The sequence below is a fragment of the Protopterus annectens genome, chromosome 5.part0, assembly GCF_019279795.1.
Source record: "Protopterus annectens isolate FY-2018-M chromosome 5.part0, PAN1.0, whole genome shotgun sequence".
Taxonomy (NCBI): Eukaryota; Metazoa; Chordata; order Ceratodontiformes; family Protopteridae; genus Protopterus; species Protopterus annectens.
Window position 1 is genome coordinate 95,779,692 of NC_056735.1, and position 23,261 is coordinate 95,802,952.

At 40.4% G+C, this 23,261-nt stretch overlaps 1 protein-coding gene across 1 annotated transcript in view; it reads right to left on the reverse strand.

The window, feature by feature from the left end:
• Positions 1–23,261, reverse strand: part of LOC122802503 (multidrug resistance-associated protein 1-like) — a 1,262,326-nt gene that overhangs the window by 28,042 nt on the left and 1,211,023 nt on the right. Inside the window, exons 25-26 of the mRNA XM_044072155.1 lie at positions 4,581–4,739; positions 2,247–2,413 (exon numbers count right to left, since the gene is read on the reverse strand). Coding sequence (XP_043928090.1) covers positions 2,247–2,413; positions 4,581–4,739 — 326 coding nt within the window. The remainder of the gene's footprint in view (positions 1–2,246; positions 2,414–4,580; positions 4,740–23,261) is intronic.

Below are 23,261 nucleotides of genomic sequence, written 5' to 3' on the forward strand. Positions count from 1 at the left end.
AAAAATAAAATAAAGCAAGGAAGTATATATATATATATATATATATATATATATATATATATATATATATATATATATATATATATATACTAGGTTAATGCACTGATTGATATTGACCAATTTCAGGCTCAGTCCAGATGAAGTACAAAACATTTTACAAGTGAAAAAGGCAGAAAAGTGAGTAATAATAGAACAGTTCAGCTTAGTTACAGTGTAACATACAATATACACACTAGTTACAACAGTTATGGGCTGGGGGTCAACAATGGCAATGCAATGTTTGATGTCTGAATGATTCACCTTTATTTACAGATCTCAGCTATAATATGATGAATGGCAGTATTTTGTTTTTTGTTTCTACTTTAGATGACACAATGACAGTTTGTCATAGTCATTGTATGGCAATATGTGGACAAAGGCCCCCTCCTCTTTTTTTTGGTATGCAAGATGTTGGACACAGACAAAGCAGGTATAAAGGTGTTATGTACTCTTTTCCTACGATTGAGACGTTTCCTGTTTTATGACACTTTCACTGTTAGTTAATTCAGTCATTAACAATAATCAGAGTTGTTTAACGCTGTTTTGCAAAGGCAACTATTGTTAATAAACAGGTGTGTTGCAGGTGGTCAAAAGCCCAAGGCAGAAGACCTTGGTTATCACGACTCATCTGTGGGTCAGGTGGTCATAAGCCCAAGGCAAAAACCTTGGTTATCACAACTCATCTGTGGGTCACGCGGTCATAAGCCCAAGGCAGAAGACCTTGGTTATCACAACTCATCTGTGGGTCAGGTGGTCATAAGCCCAAGGCAGAAGACCTTGGTTATCACAATTCATCTGTGGGTCAGGTTGTCATAAACCCAAGGCAGAAGACCTTGGTTATCACAACTCATCTGTGGGTCAGGTGGTCATAAGCCCAAGGCAGAAGTCCTTGGTTATCACAACTAATCTCTGGGTCAGGTGGTCATAAGCCCAAGGCCGAAGACCTTGGTTATCACAACTCATCTGTGGGTCAGGTAGTCATAAGCCCAAGGCAGAAGACCTTGGTTATCACAACTCATCTGTGGGTCAGGTGGTCATAAGCCCAAGGCAGAAGACCTTGGTTATCACAACTCATCTGTGGGTCAGGTGGTCATAAGCCCAAGGCAGAAGACCTTGGTTATCACAACTCATCTGTGGGTCAGGTGGTTTTATGCCCAAGGCAGAAGACATTGGTTACCACAACTCACCTGTGGGTCAGGTGGTCATAAGCCCAAGGCAGAAGACCTTGGTTATCACAACTCATCTGTGGGTCAGGTGGTCATAAGCCCAAGGCAGAAGAACTTGGTTATCACAACTCATCTGTGGGTCAGGTGGTCTTAAGCCCAAGGCAGAAGACCTTGGTTATCACAACTCATCTGTGGGTATGCTCTTTCACTGTCGTTAATGCATTTCTGTGCTACACAAAGCATATGAACATTCTGTGTGAAAAAAAGCACTACAGTACTAGGTATGGTTTTTCTGACTGAAAAAAAAACAGCTGGAAATAACCCAGAACCTGTGGAATAAAAGGCACAGAAATGGTTTCCCCTAACTGCAGGTACTCCCACATTTGTTTCACACCCCCTTCACTTCTTACTGATCCAATCCACCCTGTACCCACCGAAATGCAGCTAAATCATAAACCATACCACTGCTACTATAACGTTGCAATTCCTGCAGCTGCTTGCAAACTTAAGACACAGAGTTACATGAAAAGCGAGCTGGGAGACTTTATCTGAGGAAGTATCCTTATAGAAATAACACTGTGGTGGTTTATGATATGTGTGTGTGTGTGTGTCTAGTTATCCATATACATACACATATGTTTCTGTGTGTGTGTGTATACGCGTGTCTGTGTGTGTGAGTGTTTGCGTCTAGTTATCCATATATACATACATATGTTTGTGTCTAGTTATCCATACATACATATGCTTTTCTATGTATGTATGTGTGTGTGTGTGTGTGTGTGTGTGTGTGTGTGCGCGTCTCCAATTACCCATATATACATATATAAATATGTTTGTGCGTCTGAGCATTTGTGTGCACAAGATGCACGTTTCTGTGTATTTTATGAAATCTGTAAGGATTTCAGAAGCATCCTTTTTAATTAATACTTTATCTTCTGCTTGAATAGGTTTCAACAGTAAGGACTTACAGTTTTATATGTCATGCAGTTCAGAACACACAGATGCAAATCTACAGCACAGTACACTTTCTTTACTTTGTACCTAAGATTTCCGCCTCCCTCAGAGATTTCGTGGTGGAGCTTTTTATGTAGGGCCTGCACAAAATCCTTTAAGTGACACAGTTCTACTGCCTCCCACAGCTGCATATCAGAGTATTTTTCTAGTGGGTCAAGGTTCTGCCGTAGTGTTCCTGAAAAAAGAACTGGGTCCTGGAACAAAAGAATCACAGCACAATTAGACAGGGCAAATTACATTTGCAAAATATTTTAAGTTTGAGAATCTTTTTTAAGATATAACAAACAACAGACAAAGCATGATTACTTTCAGAAAAGGCCATATTTATATTTTCAAATACCAAGGCCACAAATCAGGTAGAAAAAATTCACTCATAGGAAAATTAAAGTGGGGGCTTCTTCTCTGATGCAATCTACTTGAGCAGATGAACAAGGCAGGGGTGTCCCCTTTTTGCTTTATTATTTGCATTATATTTAGAACCACTGGCAAAGAAAATAAGGGATTCAGAAATTCAAGGATATAATTGGTATGTTAATTGAGAAAAGCTGGTTTTATTTGCAGATTATATTATTTTACACCTGATAAAACCAGAAAATGACATTCCAGTGTTGTGGAACATTCTGAGACAGTTTCAAATGTTTTTGACACAGAAAATAAATGAAGATAAAACAAAGACAATAGTTGTAAGATATGTACTCACACATGAATTAGTTCAGCAATACCTGTATTTATGGGGACATGCTAAAAAAATAAGTTTTTAGGAGTATGGATTACAAAGGATTCTGCTATGGCAGCAAACCATATGTGGGAAGAGACTAAACAAGACATTACAAAAACTGAGAAAGAGGAAGCTTTGTTTTAGGGATAAGGACATCAAGATATAAGCAGCAGAAATGTTTTTAGTCCCTAAGTTGTATACACAGGTCAGGCAGATTTTTATCAACCAGAGGAGAAATTGGGGATAGTAATTAGTAAAGAGATGAAGGATTTTAATTGGGAGAGGAAGATGTTAAAAATCAAGTGGGATAAGCTGATGCTTCCAACTGAACAAGACAGTTTGGGATTAACTGATTTGAAGGGGTATTTCAGAGCTACACAGTTAAGGCTCCTATACATAGCAGGAGCAGGAAACTATGATTCAAAGTGGAAGGGGATGATGATGAAATGGGGAAGCACAAGAAACAACAAGAGACTGGGATTTTCAATACAGATCCTTACGGAGAATAACAATAACCGTACAGAATATTATATTCATAAAGTAGCAGAAAGTATTCTAAGAACTAAGCCAACATGAGACTGGAGAAAGAAACTTCTGTAGATATGGATGACTGCAGTTACAAATACAGATAATAGGTAAGAGGGGGCTGGAATTTACTGGAGAAACCTGGTAAAGGAACTAAGGTTTTGGGAGCAAATAAAGGGAAAGGTAATAGAATGGGAAGAAACCAAGAATTCATTTGGACTGCAGACTAGAGAATGCCTTTCCTATCAAGATGGGAGGGTGGCCTAATGGTTAAGGTGTTTGCCTTACAAACACAGAGTGAAAGGTTTGAGTCTCACAAGGGATAATTGGCTAGACTTAAAATGGCTTGTAAGGGCAGTTAGCTTAGTACTAATCTATAAACCTATAATCTATAAGGACTGATATCAGACTATAGGCAAAGAGAAAGAAATACGGGGATCCTGAGTGAAAGACCGGCACTGGTACAGTTTTTAGTAGAATCTATAAAAGAAGTTGCTATGAAAAAAGTATTAGTAGAGCATATAAAATATTGCATGATTACTACATGAATCAGTTAGAGGAGGTTAGAAAGGATTGGAAGAGACTGGATAAGCAATTCACAAGGAAACAGTGGAAGGACATATGTATGACTACCAAATATGCAACAAATCTTAGATGATTTATAGTCTTTGCTTGGAAGTGTTTGCGTATTTCTGTACCTCAATCAGACACCAAAGAATTTTTCCACAGGTAGATGCCTAACGTAGTTGGTGTGATGGAGAAGAAAGAAGTAACTGGGAACATGTTTTGGAAGTGTAAGGGGTTGGCAGACTTTAAAAATTACATACAGAGTACTCTGTCAGAAATATTGGGTGAGCAAATGGGTGTAATTAAGGATTTTTTTTGAGCTGAGACACGAAATCTGACTTGCTTGTGCTGATGCCCTAAGAGAGCAGAATTCCAATTAAACATTTGTGATCCAACTCAATACATTCTGATTCGGCAAGATAGCATATGCCCGATTTTATAAAATCATTTTGTTATTTCATGACTGACATACATTTCTATATGGACTGAATCAATCAACTTTAAAACAAGCATCAAAGTTCTTCTCATAAGTACATTTAATTGACCATTACCTGTGGGATGATGTTCAACTTGCTACGCAGATCGTGTAATCCAAGTGTTGCTATGTCAATACCATCGATAAGGATTTTACCACCTGCACCTTCGATTATTCTGAACAAGCCATTTGTAAGGGTTGATTTACCAGCCCCAGTTCTTCCAACAATTCCAACCTATGAAAAAAACACAAAACTTTCAGCCATGCATTATGACACTAAAAATATTGTTATGTTGGCTACTATACATAGAAACCAAATAAGCATTGTCTTTCATTTAAATTTTTTAACTTGCTTTTATTAGTATTTCATTTTGCTCTTCACTGGGTCTAAGTGACATTAAACAACATTCCACCACTGACTCTGACCCTCCTACCATGACTTACCCATAGAACTTGGCAGACTGCCCTCCAAAGGTCAGGGCAGTAATCCCCAATGTACAGGCTATCAGTGCTCTGTGGTCGGCTTTATAGGATTCTAAATGTGGGCGGCTGCATTATTATTTCCTTACACCACCTGATTCATGTCCTCCATTGCTTGAGAAACCAAGCTGCACTGTTATTTTTTGAGGCAGTCTGTATGCAACTTGTTTTCCACACACGTGTATTCTTTTTATGAGGAATCTCTGAGGATGCTCCAGTTGCTGCATATGTCTGGTGAAGTACATTACCAAAAGAGGTACTGTATAATACTCAGTGATTAGTCTTATTAGATCAGGGTGCATCAGAAGAACAATGGCATGTTTGGATCTAGTAGCCGTACCCCTGCTTATAAGTTGTGCAACATAAAAAGAAGTCATGTCTTACCATAACGTTCCATCTGAGCTGTTGATCTTCTTCCAGTCATCACTGATGGGTTCGGTTCCGAACCCTCGGAACTGAGTCGGCCTTATACCAAGCTTGCATGTACCAAAAACTCTTGAGCTAAGCTGCTACTCACAATGCCCTTCACTCAGTTACCTCAGATTGAGCTTGCATGCAACATATAGAAGAAACAGAAAGTCAAAGGCCATCTCTGCGCAGAAACCCTGAAACACCACAAGACCCAGAAGATCTGCCAGAAGCCTTCAGTGGGGGCCGGTGGGAGGGTGTGATGACTGGAAGAAGATCAACAACTCAGATGGAACGTTATGGTAAGACATAACTTCAACACCACAGATGGAACGTTATGGTAAGACATAACTTCAACACCACAGATGGAATGTTATGGTAAGACATAACTTCTTTATCTGAAGTTGTTAATCTTCTTCCTATTCATCACTGATGGGACAGAACCCCAAGCTACTTGGAGAACCTGGGTGGCCCTTATGGAAGAACATTCCTGAGAACCACTGAGCCAAAGGCCGCTCTTCCCCTGGAGATCAGATCCAATTTGTAATGCTTTGAAGAAGGTATGGGGTTTAGCCCAAATGGCTGCTGCACAAATGTCATCCATGGAGGCCCTAGAGTGGAAGGCAACAGACGTTGCGATAGCCCTAGTTGAGTGAGCTTTGATTTGAGCAGGCTTAGATTCATTTGTAAGCGAATATGAGAAGGTAATGCAATCCCTGAGCCACTTTGACAATGTAACTTTAGATACTGCACACCCCATTCTAGGACCAGTAAAGGAAATGAAAAGGTGGTCCGACTTGCGAAAGGACTTAGTTCTGTCCAGGTAGAAACGCAGTTGTCTATGAACAACCAACAAATGCAGACAGTATTCTCCCTTGTCTGAATAATTTGGAAAGAATACAGGGAGCTCAATGGACTGGTTAATAGAAAAGTTGGAAACCACCTTGGGGAGAAAGGACGGATTTGTACGAAGTGATACTTTGTCCTTATGGAAGATCAGATATGGACTCAATGCATAAGGCTTGCAACTCAGATATTCATTTGGCTGAAGTGACCACCACCAAAAACAAGGATTTCCATGACAGGAATTTTAGATCACATGTCGCAGCAGGTTCAAAATGGGGTAGAAAGAGAGACTGGAGAACCCGGGAGAGATTTCATGCCTCCACCGGCTGCCTGATAAGAGGTCTGCTATGGAAAATTTCCTTGAAGAAGGTCTTGCAAAGTCGGGTGGAAATAAGTGAGACTCCATCAGAACCATTATGGAAGTTGGAAATAGCTGCTAAATGGACTTGAATGGTGGAAGCTGATGCACCATTGTCAAACAACTCAGAGAGATAATGAAGAATAGTAGTCACCACAGTTGAAAACGGACTTAGCATCCGATTATGTGACCAGATAGAGAATATTTTCCATTTGTCCCTGTAAAGTTTTCTGGTGGATGGTTTATGGGAGGCCAGGATATTATCATGGACAGATGAGGATAGGATTTCCTGCCTGGCAACTAACGTAAGTGGAGAAGCCAAGCTGTCAGGTTGAGAGTGGATAGATTCGGGGGAGTCAGCCCTTGTGGGTGAGATATGAGGTCCTGACGAGTGTCCAGGATCCAAGGAGATTGTAACAGGTGAGGTCAGAGGAAGGGAAACCACACCTGACGAGGTCAGAACGGGGCAATGAGGATCACTTTGCTTCTCAACTGAATAACTTTCTTTAAAAAAAGAGGGATCAGAGGATAAGCATAAAGGAGACCTGGGGGCAATTGTGAGTCAAACTGTCTCTTGGTGACTCCCCGTGAAGGGGAAAGAGGGCCAAGTAGTTGCTGCATTTTGTGTTTGAGGGGGAGGCAAAAAGGTCACAGCATGGCTGGTCCCAATGGCTGAAGATTTCTAACGTCACATTCGGATTGAGAGACAACTTGTGAGTACGGAGGATTCATCTGCTCAGCTTGTCCGCAATCACATTGGAGCTCCCCAGGATATGCACTGCGATCAGAAAGCAGTTGGACGCTATCGCCCAATGCCAGATTCTCATGGCTTCGCAACATAGGGGGTAAGATTTGGTCCCTCCCTGTTTACTTATGTATCAGACAACGGACATGTTACCTAACTGGATAGTAATCATTCCTGATGGAAGGAGAGGATGGAATGCTTGCAACACCAACAGCACTGCTCTTAACTCCAGGACACTGATATGCAGGTTGACCTCTATGCTGGACCACGTCCCTTGGACTGACTTTCCCTGGAAGTGGCTCCCCCCACCCTATCAGGGAAGCATCCGTGGTCACTGTGACACTGGGTTCTGGAGCCTGGAAGGGACGACAGCAAAGATTTTCATCTGTACTCATCCACCAGAGGAGATCTTGTTTGCAGGAGTTGGTGATGAGAATCTGTGAGCTCCAGGAATGAAGATTGGATATTCACTGGGACAGAAGGAGCCATTGTAGCAGTCTCATATGTAATCTGGCTAGGGGAACAATTGGGATGGCTATAGACCCCAGAGGCTGAAGAACTTCCCTTGCAGACACCTTCCTTTGACAGAGTATAACTTGAACTTGTGCCCTTAATCTCTGAAGCCTGTGAGGGGGAAGAGAGACCAGACTTGTTTGAGTGTTGAACACTGCCCCTATAAATTCCAATTGTTTTGAGGGCTGAACGTTGGATTTTTCCCAAGTAAATGGTGATGCCCTGCAACTCCACTAGTTCATAGTTTAGGTTCATAGTTTTTTAGTACTAAGCTAACTGCCCTTGCGAGCCATTTTAAACTTAGCCAATTATCCCTTGTGAAACTCAAACTCTGCACCTTGTGTTTGTAAGGCAAACACCTTAGCCATTAATGCCACCCTCCCTATCCTAGTAGTACTAGAGTGTAGCGGAGGGCCCTGATCAGTAGGCACTTGGTGGGGGCAGAGAGGAGCCAATTGTCTAAATATGGAAACTCCTGGAATCCCTAAAGTCTCAGATGAGCTGTGACCACTGCTAGGCATTTCGTGAACACTTTGGAGACCATTGAGAGACCGAATGGTAGGGCTCTGAATTGGTAGTGATTGGCTCCCAGCCAGAAGCGAAGGAGACTCCTGGAGCATTTGTCCATTTTGATGTGGTAATACGCATCCCAGAGGTCTATCGAGCACATCCACACACCCTCCCAAAGAAAAGGGAGGATGGATTGAATTGTGACCCTGCGGAACTTGGTTTGAACCACTAATTTGTTTAGCTAGCCGAGATCCAAATTGGGCCTCCAGTCCCCGGTCTTTTTTGGCACTAAAAAGAATCTTGAGTAAAACCCGGATCCGCACTGGTCTGAGGGGACCTGTTGGATGACTCGTTTTTGACATAGCTTTCTCATTTCGGAAGCTACCTCCTCCCTTTGACTGGGTTGAACACCGGGAAGGGATTTCAGAGGTCTTGGGTAAGAGATTAGGGGAATACGATAGCCTCTGGAAATTATTCTCGGCACCCACTGATCATTTGTAATAGACAGCCAAGCAGCTTGGTGCAGAGAGAAACGAGCTCCGACTGCTTCCAGAGGAAAGCAATTGGGCAGCACTTCAGGAGTGCTGATATGGTCTTCCCGAGAAAGAATCTCTGGAGTACTGATTTTCGGGGACCCCCTCTGCCCCGAAAGGGGCAACTTCCATTACTGGAACCCCCTCTGCCTCTGGGGGAGCCCTCACCATGTGTCTCAAGGAAAGGACCTTCCAAGACTTTTTGTGCCACATCTTTCCACTCCTCTGGTTCCTGGAGAAGGAGCACTGAGGTTTGGAAAAATGTAGACCCATGGCAGACAAGGTCTTCCCCCATCCTGCTTGCACCTGGATAATGTGTCCTTGACCTCAGAACCAAACATAGCTGATGGTTCGATAAGAGCATTTAAAAAGGAAGACTTAAAGGAGTCCGCAAGGTCACAAATGCGCATCCAGGTGTGGCATCTCATGACTATGCCGGCACCCGCAGCTCTAGCCACCCCTTCAGTTGCATGGGACAGCAACCTCATTGATGAGTTGGAAATTGACTCTAGGGTGGCAAGTTGGGAAGCAACTTTATCACATGCCCTGTCCGAAGCTTGACCAGCGAGGGTTCCAGAGAGCTCGGTGATGAGATCTCTCTGGAGCCTCGTAAAATGTGCCAAAAAGTTCAGAGACCTGACAGCAAAGGTCGTTGAAGTAAACACTCACTTCCCTAACCTGTCCACTGCCCGGGACTCTCTGTTGGGTGGGTGGACAGCAGGACTTTCCTCTGCAAGGTCCTTTTTTGTGGCCGCCGCCACCACCATAGTGTCTACTGGCAAACCTCTAGACCAATGGGATTGATCCTATGGAGGGGAGAGTTTCTTATCTGATCTCCTGGGTATGGCCTCAGCAGTGTCTGCATTCTTCCATGCCCACTGCACGATGAGCCTGACTAACTCATCGGCAAGGAGGTCACCCAAGAAGTAGAGGGCCAAGAGCAAAAGGCCTGCAGGAATATGGATTCCTTCGAGGAAGGGTTGGTGGGCTTCCAGTCACCCTTCTGCTTCAAAATTTCCAGGATGTCTCCAAATGAGACATCATCAGGGGGTGACCATCATTGTAGTCTGTACCTTCCATGAGGAACTCCTCTGGGGCGTCCATGTGTTTCCTCTTACACACCCGTTTCCGATGGGGTTCTTCAGTGAGAACATCCAAAGAAGACTCAGAAAGGGAAATACCCTATACAGGGGTCTCCTGGGTCTTGCGTTCTTGGAGTCCTGGGGGGGTGGTCTTTGATAGCTGCAGTTCAGAGGTAACGGGTGGTAGGTCCAACGTAGGAGGATTGCTTGAAGCAAGCACCCTCTCCACCACCCAGAAAGCAGGCTTGCCTGAAGGGGAATGGGAGCCCGGAACCAAAGACAATTTCGGAACCAGGGTCACACCTCACTCCACACGGTCTGCTCCCAGGGACAGAGCCTCAAGCAAAACCGGGATGGGAATCACCATTGGACCCAAAGATGGAACCGGTGACACAACTGGAACCATGGTTGGAACCGTGGGTTCCACCCCCCCAAGCATTAGATTGAGGAAGGGTGGGTTCCGACGGAACTGACACCCAAAGGGGCCTCGGAGCCTCAGACACAGTTGCTGTCGGTGATGAGGTAAGGGGACCTCTTGTAGATGTCAGAAATATGAGCCTTGGAATTGAGGGGTCAAAGGGAGGAGAATATGTGGGGGTCGCTGGGGCAATGGACCCAAAACCCAGAGTGGAATGGGCTCTAGGAAAATTTGTAAGTCCCCGGGCGGTCAGCAGCTGATCAAAGAGACGCACCACATCCACTTCAGATAGGCTCCTAGTGGACCTTACCGATGCCCCTAAGGGGGAATCAGGCCAGTCCAAAAAAGGGCTGAAGGCTTGTCTGGCAAATGAATCCAACGATGGGGAGTACTGGGTCGGTGATGTACTAAAAAAGGGCACCGAGGATTCCAGTTTAGAAACCAGCAGCAGGGGAATAATCAGAGCCGAGAACAGGCTTGGAGCCAAAGTCACAGCTGGGGTAGAGGTCAATAGCGGCTCCGAAGATGTTGTCGGAGCGGAGATGGGGGATGTCGGTGCCGAGGTAGAGACAGGCAAACTGGTTGGAACAGAAGTTGCAGCGGGAGCTGTAGTCGTCGGCGCCGGCGCTGATGAGGCGATCATAGCAACTTCTGTATGTATTATGGAGCCAAACTTGGAGCAGAGGTGGTCGGAACCGAGGAGGTGATTCGATGCTCAGAAGAAGTCTTATGGGCCTTGTGCTTCTGAGGCTTGCCCCTATCACTGGCCGGTGAAGAGAGGTCAGAACGAGAACATTTTTTGTCCACAGAAGGAGGGGTTGAAACCTCCGACACAGAAATAGCCTCCGAAAAAGGAGAAGGATGCAGGCCCTTGAGGATTAACTTATTTCGTCTTTCATTCAGCGTCCACTGACTGAAGCTGGCATAAATGTAACAGGGAGGTTTCGCAGATAAGTGCGGAACCCCCAAACAATATACACATTCCTCATGCAGATCACTATTAGGTAGTTTACCACTGCAAGAAGAGCAGTGTTTAAAACCTGTAGTCCCTTTCTTTTCAGACATAACAATAGAAAAGAAACACACAACGCTAAACTAGAAAGGAAGGTTACAGAGAGGGGAATACCAATAATGGTATTGGGAATACCACAAGGGTAAAGAGGGCAAATACCAACAATGGTATGAGAAAAGAGATACCTATGGGTAGAGCTGAGTGAGTAATTAGAGAAAAAAATAACAATTTGACAAGAAAGAACTCACAAATACTTAAAAAATTTGAAAAATATATTATTTAGCTGGAGAGCTCGGTGACTCACTGCTATATGGCTGTGCGGCAAACAAGATCTGAGGTAACTGAGTGAAGGGCATTGTGGGTAGCAGCTTAGCTTGAGGGTTTTTGGTGCACGCAAGCTTGGTATAAGGCCGACTCGGTTCCAAGGGCTCAGAACCGAACCCATCATTGATGAATAGGAATAAGATTAACAACTTCAGATAATTATTTTTTCACTAAAGTGAAATCACTCCCTACATGCATTTCTACTCTTAAGGGGTGTATTGTCGCTACAATAGTGTGCTGCAGCGGCTGTCCTTCTGAACCGTACTATGATGCACGTTTTGGCAATGAGTTTTAGACCATGACTCTGGCTCCAGTTATTTGTCTATGTCGAGCTTTCTTGGAGGAAATTTGTGTATTGGCAAGATTCAGTGACTGCACACAATTTGCAATCATCTGAAACTTGGTCAGCCAAATGCCCTTGACATTAGCTTTGACTTCAGGATCATAGGAGATTACTAAGTTATCGGCCCAGAGGTCATTTTAAGCCTAGCTGTTTCATCTCAATGTAATACTATGGAAATGCTAGTCAAGTAGATGCCAAAAAGGAGCAGACCCAGCACTCAGCCATGAGACACCCCACTAGTAACCAACCTTTTTTTGCAGAGGAGGACTCCCCTTTTCTAACTTCTTGGCTCCAGTCTATAAGCCAGCTTTTGATCCAGTGGGTGATGTAAGAATTTATACCTAGTTTCTCTTCTACACTGCAGAAATGGGGTATTGTGTAAAATGCCTTAGCCAGGTGCACCATTTTGTCCTTGTCCATTGTTTTGGTGACCTTCTTGAAGTCATCCATCTGGATGAAGAGGCAAGACCTGCCCTTGACAAACCTGACCTATTTGTTTCCAGTGTTTGTATGTCACCAATGTCATTTAGGATATCCATGATTATTCTTTGCAGAGCTTTTCAAAGAGACTAGTCAGACTTATAGGTCAATCATTTCCCAGGTTAGTGGATTGCCTGCTGTTGTGTAGTGGGATAAGTTCTGCAGTCATCCATTTGTGTGGCACAAAGGCTACTTGCAGGCTGTGTTTATTATGGTCCCAACAGTTCATGTTTCATGCTTTTAAGGAGGCACACTGGGATATTATCAGGACCCACTGATGCAGTGTTTTTGGTTTTTGAGCATCGACTCTCTAGTGATTGTGGAGGAGGGGTACGGATGTGGGTATTTCTTGAGGAGTATCTGGTAGGGGGAAGAGTGGTAAAATTGGAATTAAATTTGTCAGCCAGGAGGTTTGCTATATCTTTCGGCTTTGTATAGGTGATACCATTTACAATTAATTTGGTACGTTGTTGTGTATTAACTTTGAAGTTAATGACATAGCTAAAGAAAACTTTGATTGTCCTTGGCCTGGGAGGCTAATTTTTCCCCATATTTGGCTTTGGTGGATTTCATTAGACCCCTGAGTTGCTTGTTTAGGTTGATGACAGATGTTTGTTTCACCTTGCTTGACACTGCATCTCCTAATTTTTGCCATAAAGTTCTTCCTCTTGTTATACAGTCTACTGATGCTGGGATTCCACCAGGGCAGCTTGGTTTTTTGAGTTGATCCTGTGCTTAATCCAGACAGATTTGCCTGTCTCTATGCAGCTGTTAATATGATTATGCAAGTTTCTGAGAACAATTCTGCATAGGCAATGGTGTTGTCAGGGTTTGAGGGGACTTGCAAGGTGTCACTTAGTAGTAAGAGGTTTGCCCTAGACAAAGTCCCTGCCATATCCTTGCAAGCTATAGGTCCTCCTCTATGATCCGAGAAAACCATAGTACATACATGAATTTAATGGAGATGTTCCCCATTCAACCCTCCCTGCAGTCATAGGAACATTTAACTACCCCAATATAAACTGGGAATCATATTTGACCCCCTAACACACAGGCCCAAAGATTCCTAGACTTTGTAATTACAAATAACTTGGACAACATCCTTGACCTGGTCCTCACAAATATGTCAGAATGTTGTAAGCCCCCCCCCCTTCTTGCATAGTGTAATGTCCTCGCTGGTCAGGTCAAACCATAAATCTGTATCCTATGAAATAAAGGTAAAACCAAGGGCACAAGTAACTCTAGGACTTTTAGAAACCATTAAGCCCAAGTGCATCACACTGAAAGTCTAGCCTTGAGCTGTGTTTGTTTTTAACACAGAAGCACCTCCACCTTCTGTCCCCTCCTGTGCCGCAGTTGGTCTAAATGTGTGGAAGACATGGCAGCCCTGCACTGCCAGGGTGCTCTCCATGGCTTTAAACCATGTCGAAGTAACTACAGAAGTCTACATTCTCCACAGTAAGGAGAGCTTGCAGGGATTGAAGTTTCTTGTACCAACCCCTGGCACTGAGCAGTAATCTCTTCAGATTTTCCTGTGGGCTGGTTTAGCTACATCAGTAGGATTATTAGGTTGGCAATGCCTAACAAAGGCAGTATGGGGGTGGACAAGGTTTTAACCAATTTTCAAAATCCCAGGGGGACAGGTGCAGACCATCCATAGCAAAGCATAGTGGTCTGTTGACTATATCCCCCCAGGCTGACAAATAGTGTATCCACTTCAAATGACACCATACTCTAAGGGAATTGTTAAAGTCAACTATTTTCTGTTCATATTGTGGCATCATCCTTGGAGAAGGTAAAATGCTGCTCAGTGCTACGCTCATATCAGCCTGGGCCACACAGTCCGAGAGCTCCATCATGCTTCTCTTCATACAGTCCAGAGAGGTACATCTTAGGGTATTTACACACACATGGACTATGACTGACTCATGTTAGTACTTGTGGGTACATCTTAGGTCATTTACACTCACATGGACTATGACTGACTCGTGTTGGTACTTGTGGGTACATCTTAGGTCATTTACACCCACATGGACTATGACTGACTCATGTTAGTACTTGTGGATCAATGACATAAGTGCAGCAGTGATCTGATGGATCCCTGACAGACAGCTAACTGTGTTCATAAGAAATGTCATATTTTATTTGTGACGCACAATATGAAACAAGCAATTAGTGTAACAAAGTTATAACTAAAAGACATTCATGTGGGTCAGACCACCAACTTAAAACAAAGCAAAATAACTGAACATAACAATGACACATACCAATGATCTCACCAAAAGTCACTCACATTACTAAACATTAGAGTCCAGGCAGCATGACAAACCTACGTCCACCCAGGACCATGGCCTCTCTGGCTATGCCTCCCTCATCCTCCTATAATCCTCATCTTATTGCAACCATTTCTGACCCGCTTGTGTGAATTGCGTAGTGGTCATCCTATTAAAATGCATGCACATACCGTTCACTTTGCTACGATTCCTGTCCCCCAACATTTCTGCATATATTGAATGCCGAATCACCCCCTTTTCTCATGTACCATTACTTTCCTCCTTCCGTCTACTGGACAGTCCGCCCTTCTGTCCTTTTCTGCCTTTCTACTTCCTCTCTATTCAACAGAGGAAATACATCCATACAATCCCCCTTTGCGACTTGCTGCTTGACTTTCTCGTGCAAGTGAAAGCCAAGTGGTTAATGAAATGGGACTGCACTGGGGTATTGGGGTACCCCTCTCAATCTGCTCCCCCCATTCCCCCCAGCAATGGGACAGCACTGGGGTACCCCTCTCAATCTGCTCCCCCCATTCCCCCCAGCAATGGGACCGCACTGGGGTACCCCTCTCAACCTGCTCCCCCATTCCCCCCAGCGTGTGACTGTGTATCTTCTCCTTACGGATCCACCTTTTGACCTTCCACACTCCCTTTGAGCTGCACTAACAATGACTCAATCTGGTCAAAAATTTGCCCCCTTGACTGTGACAACCCTTCGCTTAACCCCGGACCCAAGGCTGAATGTGTTATCCCTAGCCCACTTGAAACCTCTTTGCCATGAGGCACCCTTCAACTGTCCATTACTTCCTGCTTTAATGAGCTCTACTAACTTGCGTACCCACAGTCACTATTCAGGGACTCACTTTCCATTACTGCTTGGTCCTTAAAAAATGCTTTACCCTGTAACCATTGTAATAATATCTGACTGTCATTTATCACTAAGACTTGAATGCTTGTGCTCAGCCATGCTTTTGGGTCAAGGGACTTGTTGTTCCAAGGCTAAGTATTAACCAATGAAGTAACCTGTAGTTGCCCTAACCTCATCATCTGTCAGTATAAACTCTTCCACCAATCCTTCCCTTTAAGGCTTAACACTGCCTGTACCTGTGCTTGAATATGCTATTACATATATCAGTGAAAAAACAAACAGAACAGGAGGCACACTGTTTACTGATTACCACCTTATTTCAATCAGCTATCGCACTATGATAAATGATGAGCATGGTCAATGATAAAAAAATGGTGGCACCCTGTGTGGCAGCGGCTGCTTCAGCTCAACATGTAAATGTGCATGATTTGTCTTGTTCTATGTCAAAATCATTGAAAGGAACAGAATCTATGGCAAATACAGAAGGAAAACTAAGTTATGACATAGATACCTTACTGGAAATTCGACAGCTAAACTAAAAGTGCAGCAGGATTGATGGGCTGTTGTCTGCAAGGCCTATGAGGCCTACACCACTCTATGAACTACAGGAACTAGGAATTATACTCAAATATGGTCCAAATTACCTTGTTCAAGCAAAGCTGTCTGCTACCACATACAAGAAGTGAAAAAGAAGGAAAAGATGTGGAAGAAGAAGGAAGCATGGGTCTCATGCTGGACTCTCTGCCAGGTTAAAAGCTAATCAATACAGGCCTGTCCTCCCATCCTTGCTACTGGTGAATGTTCGCTCCACAGATAGCAAAATGGACTACATAAGACTGGAATTAACCACTCATAGCAAAGTGAGAAACAGCTGTGTATATATGTTTACTGAGACATGGTTAAATAATAATATAACTGATAAAGCAGTCTATGGACTTATGCTTACTGAGACGGGGTTAAACAATAATATAACTGATAGTGCAGTCTGTGTACTTATGTTTACTGAGACATGGTTAAATAATAATATAAATGATAGTGCAGTCTGTGTACTTATGTTTACTGAGACGTGGTTAATAATATAACTGATAGTGCAGTCTGTGTACTTATGTTTACTGAGACATGGTTAAACAATAATATAATTGATAGTGCAGTCTGTGTACTTATGTTTACTGAGACGTGGTTAAATAAAAATATAACTGATAGTGCAGTCTGTGTACTTAAGTTTACAGAGACAAGGTTAAATAATAATATAAAAGATAGTGCAGTCTATGTACTTATGTTTACTGACACGTGGTTAATAATATAACTGATAGTGCAGCCGGTGTACTTATGTTTACTGAGATGTGGTTAAACAATAATATAACTGATAGTGCAGTCTGTGTACTTATGTTTACTGAGATGTGGTTAAACAATAATATAACTGATAGTGCAGACTGTGTACTTATGTATACTGAGACGTGGTTAAACAATAATATAAATGATAGTGCAGTCTGTGTACTTATGTTTACTGAGACATGGTTGAACAATAATATAACTGATAGTGCAGTCTATGTACTTATGTTTACTGAGACGTGGTTAAACAATAATATAACTGACAGTGCAGTCTGTGTACTTATGTTTACTGAGACGTGGTTAAACAATAACATAACTGACAGTGCACCCTGTGTATTTATCTTTACTGAGATGTGGTTAAACAATAATATAACTGATAGTGCAGTCTGTGTACTTATGTTTGCTGAGACACAATTAAATGACAATATAAATGATAGTGCAGTCTGTGTACTCATTTTTACGGAGACTTGGTTAATAATATAATTGATAGTGCAGCCTGTGTACTTATGTTTACTGAGACGTGGTTAAATAATAATATAACTGACAGTGCAGCCTGTGTACTTATGTTTAATGAGACGTGGTTAAATAATAATATAACTGATAGTGCAGTCTGTGTACTTATGTTTACTGAGATGTGGTTAAACAATAATATAACTAATAGTGCAGTCTGTGTACTTATGTTTACTGAGACGTGGTTAAACAATAATATAACTGATAGTGCAGCCTGTCTTCTTATGTTTACTGAGACATGGATAAATAATAATATATCTGATAGCACAGTCTGTGCACTTATGTTTACTGAAACATGGTTAAACAATAATATAAATGATAGTGCAGTCTGCGCACTTATGTTTACTGAGACATGGTTAAATAATAATATAAATGATAGTGCAGTCTGTCTACTTATGTTTTCTGAGACGTGGTTAAACAATAATATAAATGATAGTGCAGCCTGTGCACTTATGTTTAGTGAGATGTGCTTAAACAATAACATAACTGACAGTGCAGTCTGTGTACTTATGTTTACTGAGACGTGGTTAATAATATAATGGATAGTGCAGTCTGTGTACTTACACTTACTGAGACGTGGTTAAACAGTAATATAACTGATAGTGCAGTCTGTGTACTTATGTTTACTGAGATGCGGTTAAACAGTAATATAACTGATAGTGCAGTCTATGTACTTATGTTTACTGAGACGTGGTTAAACAATAATATAACTGACAGTGCAGTCTGTGTACGTATGTTTACTGAGACGTGGTTAGTAATATAACTGATAGTGCAGTCTGTGTACCTACGTTTACTGAGACATAATTAAATAACAATATAAATGATAGTGCAGTCTGTGTACTTATTTTAATGGAGACGTGGTTAATAATATAACTGATAGTGCAGCTTGTGTACTTGTGTTTACTGAGACGTGGTTAAATAATAATATAACTGATAGTGTAGTCTGTGTACCTATGTTTACTGAGACGTGGTTAATAATATAACTAATAGTGCAGCCTGTGTACTTATGTTTACTGAGACGTGGTTGAACAATAATATACATAACAGTGCAGTCTATGTACTTATGTTTACAGAGACATGGTTAAATAATAATATAAAAGATAGTGCAGTCTGTGTACTTATGTTTAATGACACGTGGTCAATAATATAACTGATAGTGCAGTCTGTGTACTTATGTTTACTGAGATGTCGTTAAACAATAATATAACTGATAGTGCAGTCGGTGTACTTATGTTTATTGAAATGTCGTTAAACAATAATATAACTGATAGTGCAGCCTGTCTTCTTATGTTTACTGACACATGGATAAATAATAATATATCTGATAGTACAGTCTGTGCACTTATGTTTACTGAAACATGGTTAAACAATAATATAAATAATAGTGCAGTCTGTGTACTTATGTTTACTGAGACGTGGTTAATAATATAACTGATAGTGCAATCTGTGCACTTATGTTTACTGAGACATGGTTAAATAATAATATAAATGATAGTGCAGTCTGTGTACTTATGTTTTCTGAGACGTGGTTAAACAATAATATAAATGATAGTGCAGCCTGTGCACTTTTGTTTAGTGAGATGTGCTTAAACAATAACATAACTGACAGTGCAGTCTGTGTACTTATGTTTACTGAGACGTGGTTAAATAATAATATAACTGATAGTGCAGTCTGTGTACTTATGTTTACTGAGATGTGGTTAGACAATAATATAACTGATAGTGCAGACTGTGTACTTATGTTTACAGAGACATGGTTAAATAATAATATGAATGATAGTGCAGTCTGTGTACTTGTGTTTACTGAGATGTGGTTAAACAATAATATAACTAATAGTGCAGTCTGTGTACTTATGTTTACTGAGACATGGTTAAACAGTAATATAAATGATAGTGCAGTCTGTGTACTTACCTTTACTGAGATGTGGTTAAACAATAATATAACTGAAAGTGCAGTCTGTGTACTTATGTTTACTGAGATGTGGTTAAACAGTAATATAAATGATAGTGCAGTCTGTGTACTTATGTTTACTGAGATATGGTTAAACAGTAAAATAAATGATAGTGCAGTCTGTGTACTTATGTTTACTGAGACGTGGTTAAACAATAATATAACTGATAGTGCAGCCTGTGTACTTATGTTTACTGAGACATGGATAAATAATAATATATCTGATAGTACAGTCTGTGCACTTATGTTTACTGAGACATGGTTAAACAATAATATAAATGATAGTGCAGTCTGTGTACTTATGTTTACTGAGACGTGGTTAATAATATAACTGATAGTGCAGTCTGTGTACTTATGTTTACTGAGACATGGTTAAATAATAATATAAATGATAGTGCAGTCTGTGTACTTATGTTTACTGAGACGTGGTTAAACAATAATATAAATGATAGTGCAGTCTGTGTACTTATGTTTTCTGAGACGTGGTTAAACAATAATATAAATGATAGTGCAGCCTGTGCACTTATGTTTAGTGAGATGTGTTTAAACAATAACATAACTGACAGTGCAGTCTGTGTACTTATGTTTACTGAGACGTGGTTAATAATATAACTGATAGTGCAGTCTGTGTACTTACACTTACTGAGACGTGGTTAAACAGTAATATAACTGATAGTGCAGTCTGTGTACTTATGTTTACTGAGATGTGGTTAATAATATAAGTGGTAGTGTGTACTTATGTTTACTGAGATGCGGTTAAACAGTAATATAACTGATAGTGCAGTCTGTGTACTTATGTTTACTGAGATGCGGTTAAACAGTAATATAACTGATAGTGCAGTCTATGTACTTATGTTTACTGAGACGTGGTTAAACAATAATATAACTGACAGTGCAGTCTGTGTACTTATGTTTACTGAGACGTGGTTAGTAATATAACTGATAGTGCAGTCTGTGTACTTACATTTACTGAGACATAATTAAATAACAATATAAAAGTTAGTGCAGTCTGTGTACTTATGTTTAATGACACGTGGTCAATAATATAACTGATAGTGCAGCCAGTGTACTTATGTTTACTGAGACGTGGTTAATAATATAACTGATAGTGCAGTCTGTGTACTTATGTTTACTGAGATGTGGTTAAACAATAATATAACTGATAGTGCAGTCGGTGTACTTATGTTTACTGAGATGTGGTTAAACAATAATATAACTGATAGTGCAGTCTGTGTACTTATGTTTACTGAGATGTGGTTAAACAATAATATAACTGATAGTGCAGACTGTGTACTTATGTTTACTGAGACGTGGTTAAACAATAATATAAATGATAGTGCAGTCTGTGTACTTATGTTTACTGAGACATGGTTAAACAATAATATAACTGATAAAGCAGTCTATGTACTTATGTTTAATGAGACGGGGTTAAACAATAATATAACTGATAGTGCAGTCTGTGTACTTATGTTTACTGAGACGTGGTTAGTAATATAACTGATAGTGCAGTCTGTGTACTTATGTTTACTGAGACATAGTTAAATAATAATATAAATGATAGTGCAGTCTGTGTACTTATGTTTACTGAGACGTGGTTAAACAAAAATATAACTGATAGTGCAGTCTATGCACTTATGTTTACTGAGATGTGGCTAAACAATAATATAACTGATAGTGCAGTCTAAGCACTTATGTTTACTGAGATGTGGCTAAACAATAATATAATTGATAGTGCAGTCTGTGTACTTATGTTTACAGAGACATGGTTAAATAATAATATAAATGATAGTGCAGTCTGTGTACTTATGTTTACTGAGATGTGGTTAATAATATAACTGATAGTGCAGCCTGTGTACTTATGTTTACTGAGATGTGGTTAAACAATAATATAACTGATAGTACAGTTTGTGTACTTATGTTTACTGAGACATGGTTAAAGAATAATATAACTGATATTGCAGTCTGTGTACTTATGTTTACTGAGATGTGGTTAAACAATAATATAACTGATAGTGCAGTCTGTGTACTTATGTTTACTGAGATGTGGTTAAACAATAATATAACTAATAGTGCAGTCTGTGTACTTATGTTTACTGAGATGTGGTTAAACAATAATATAACTGACAGTGCAGTCTGTGTACTTATGTTTACAGAGACATGGTTAAATAATAATATGAATGATAGTGCAGTCTGTGTACTTATGTTTACTGAGACGTGGTTAAACAATAATATAAATGATAGTGCAGTCTGTGTACTTATGTTTACTGAGACATGGTTAAACAATAATATAACTGACAGTGCAGTCTGTGTACTTATGTTTACTGAGACGTGGTTAAACAATAATATAACTGATAGTGCAGTCTGTGTACTTATGTTTACAGAGATGCGGTTAAACAATAATATAACTGATAGTGCAGACTGTGTACTTATGTTTACAGAGACATGGTTAAATAATAATATAACTGATAGTGCAGTCTGTGTACTTACACTTACTGAGACATGGTTAAACAGTAATATAACTGATAGTGCAGTCTGTGTACTTATGTTTTCTGAGATGTGGTTAATAATATAAGTGGTAGTGTGTACTTATGTTTAGTGAGATGTGGTTAAACAGTAATATAACTGATAGTGCAGTCTGTGTACTTATGTTTACTGAGATGCGGTTAAACAGTAATATAACTGATAGTGCAGTCTATGTACTTATGTTTACTGAGACGTGGTTAAACAATAATATAACTGACAGTGCAGTCTGTGTACTTATGTTTACAGAGACATGGTTAAATAATAATATGAATGATAGTGCAGTCTGTGTACTTATGTTTACTGAGACGTGTTTAATAATATAACTGTTAGTGCAGCCTGCGTACTTATGTTTACTGAGACGTGGTTAAACAATAACATAACTGACAGTGCAGCCTGTGTACTTATGTTTACTGAGACGTGGTTAAACAGTGATTTAAATGATAGTGCAGTCTGTGTACTTATGTTTACTGAGATGTGGTTAATAATATAACTGATAGTGCAGTCTTTGTACTTATGTTTACTGAGACGTGGTTAAACAATAATATAAATGATAGTGCAGCATGTGTACTTATGTTTACTGAGATGTGGTTAAAAAATTAATATAACGGTTAGTGCAGTCTATGAACTTATGTTTACTGAGACGTGGAAAATAATATAACTGGTAGTGCAGTCTGTGTAATTACACTTACTGAGACGTGGTTAAACAATAATATAACTGATAGTGCAGTCTGTGTACTTATGTTTACTGAGACGTGGTTAAACAAAAATATAAATGAAAGTGCAGTCTGTGTACTTATGTTTACTGAGACATGGTTAAACAATAATATAACTGATAGTGCAGTCTATGCACTTATGTTTACTGAGACGTGGTTAAACAATAATATAACTGATAGTGCAGTCTGTGTCTTTATGTTTACAGAGACATTGTTAAATAATAATATAAATGATAGTGCAGTCTGTGTACTTATGTTTACTGAGACATGGTTAAACAATAATATAACTGATAGTGCAGTCTGTGTACTTGTGTTTACTGAGACGTGGTTAAACAATAATATAACTGATAGTGCAGTCTGTGTACTTATCTTTACTGAGATGTGGTAAAACAGTAATATAAATAATAGTGCAGTCTGTGTACTTATGTTTCTGAGACGTGGTTAAACAAAAATATAAATGAAAGTGCAGTCTGTGTACTTATGTTTACTGAGACGTTGTTAAACAATAATATAACTTATAGTGCAGTCTGTGTAC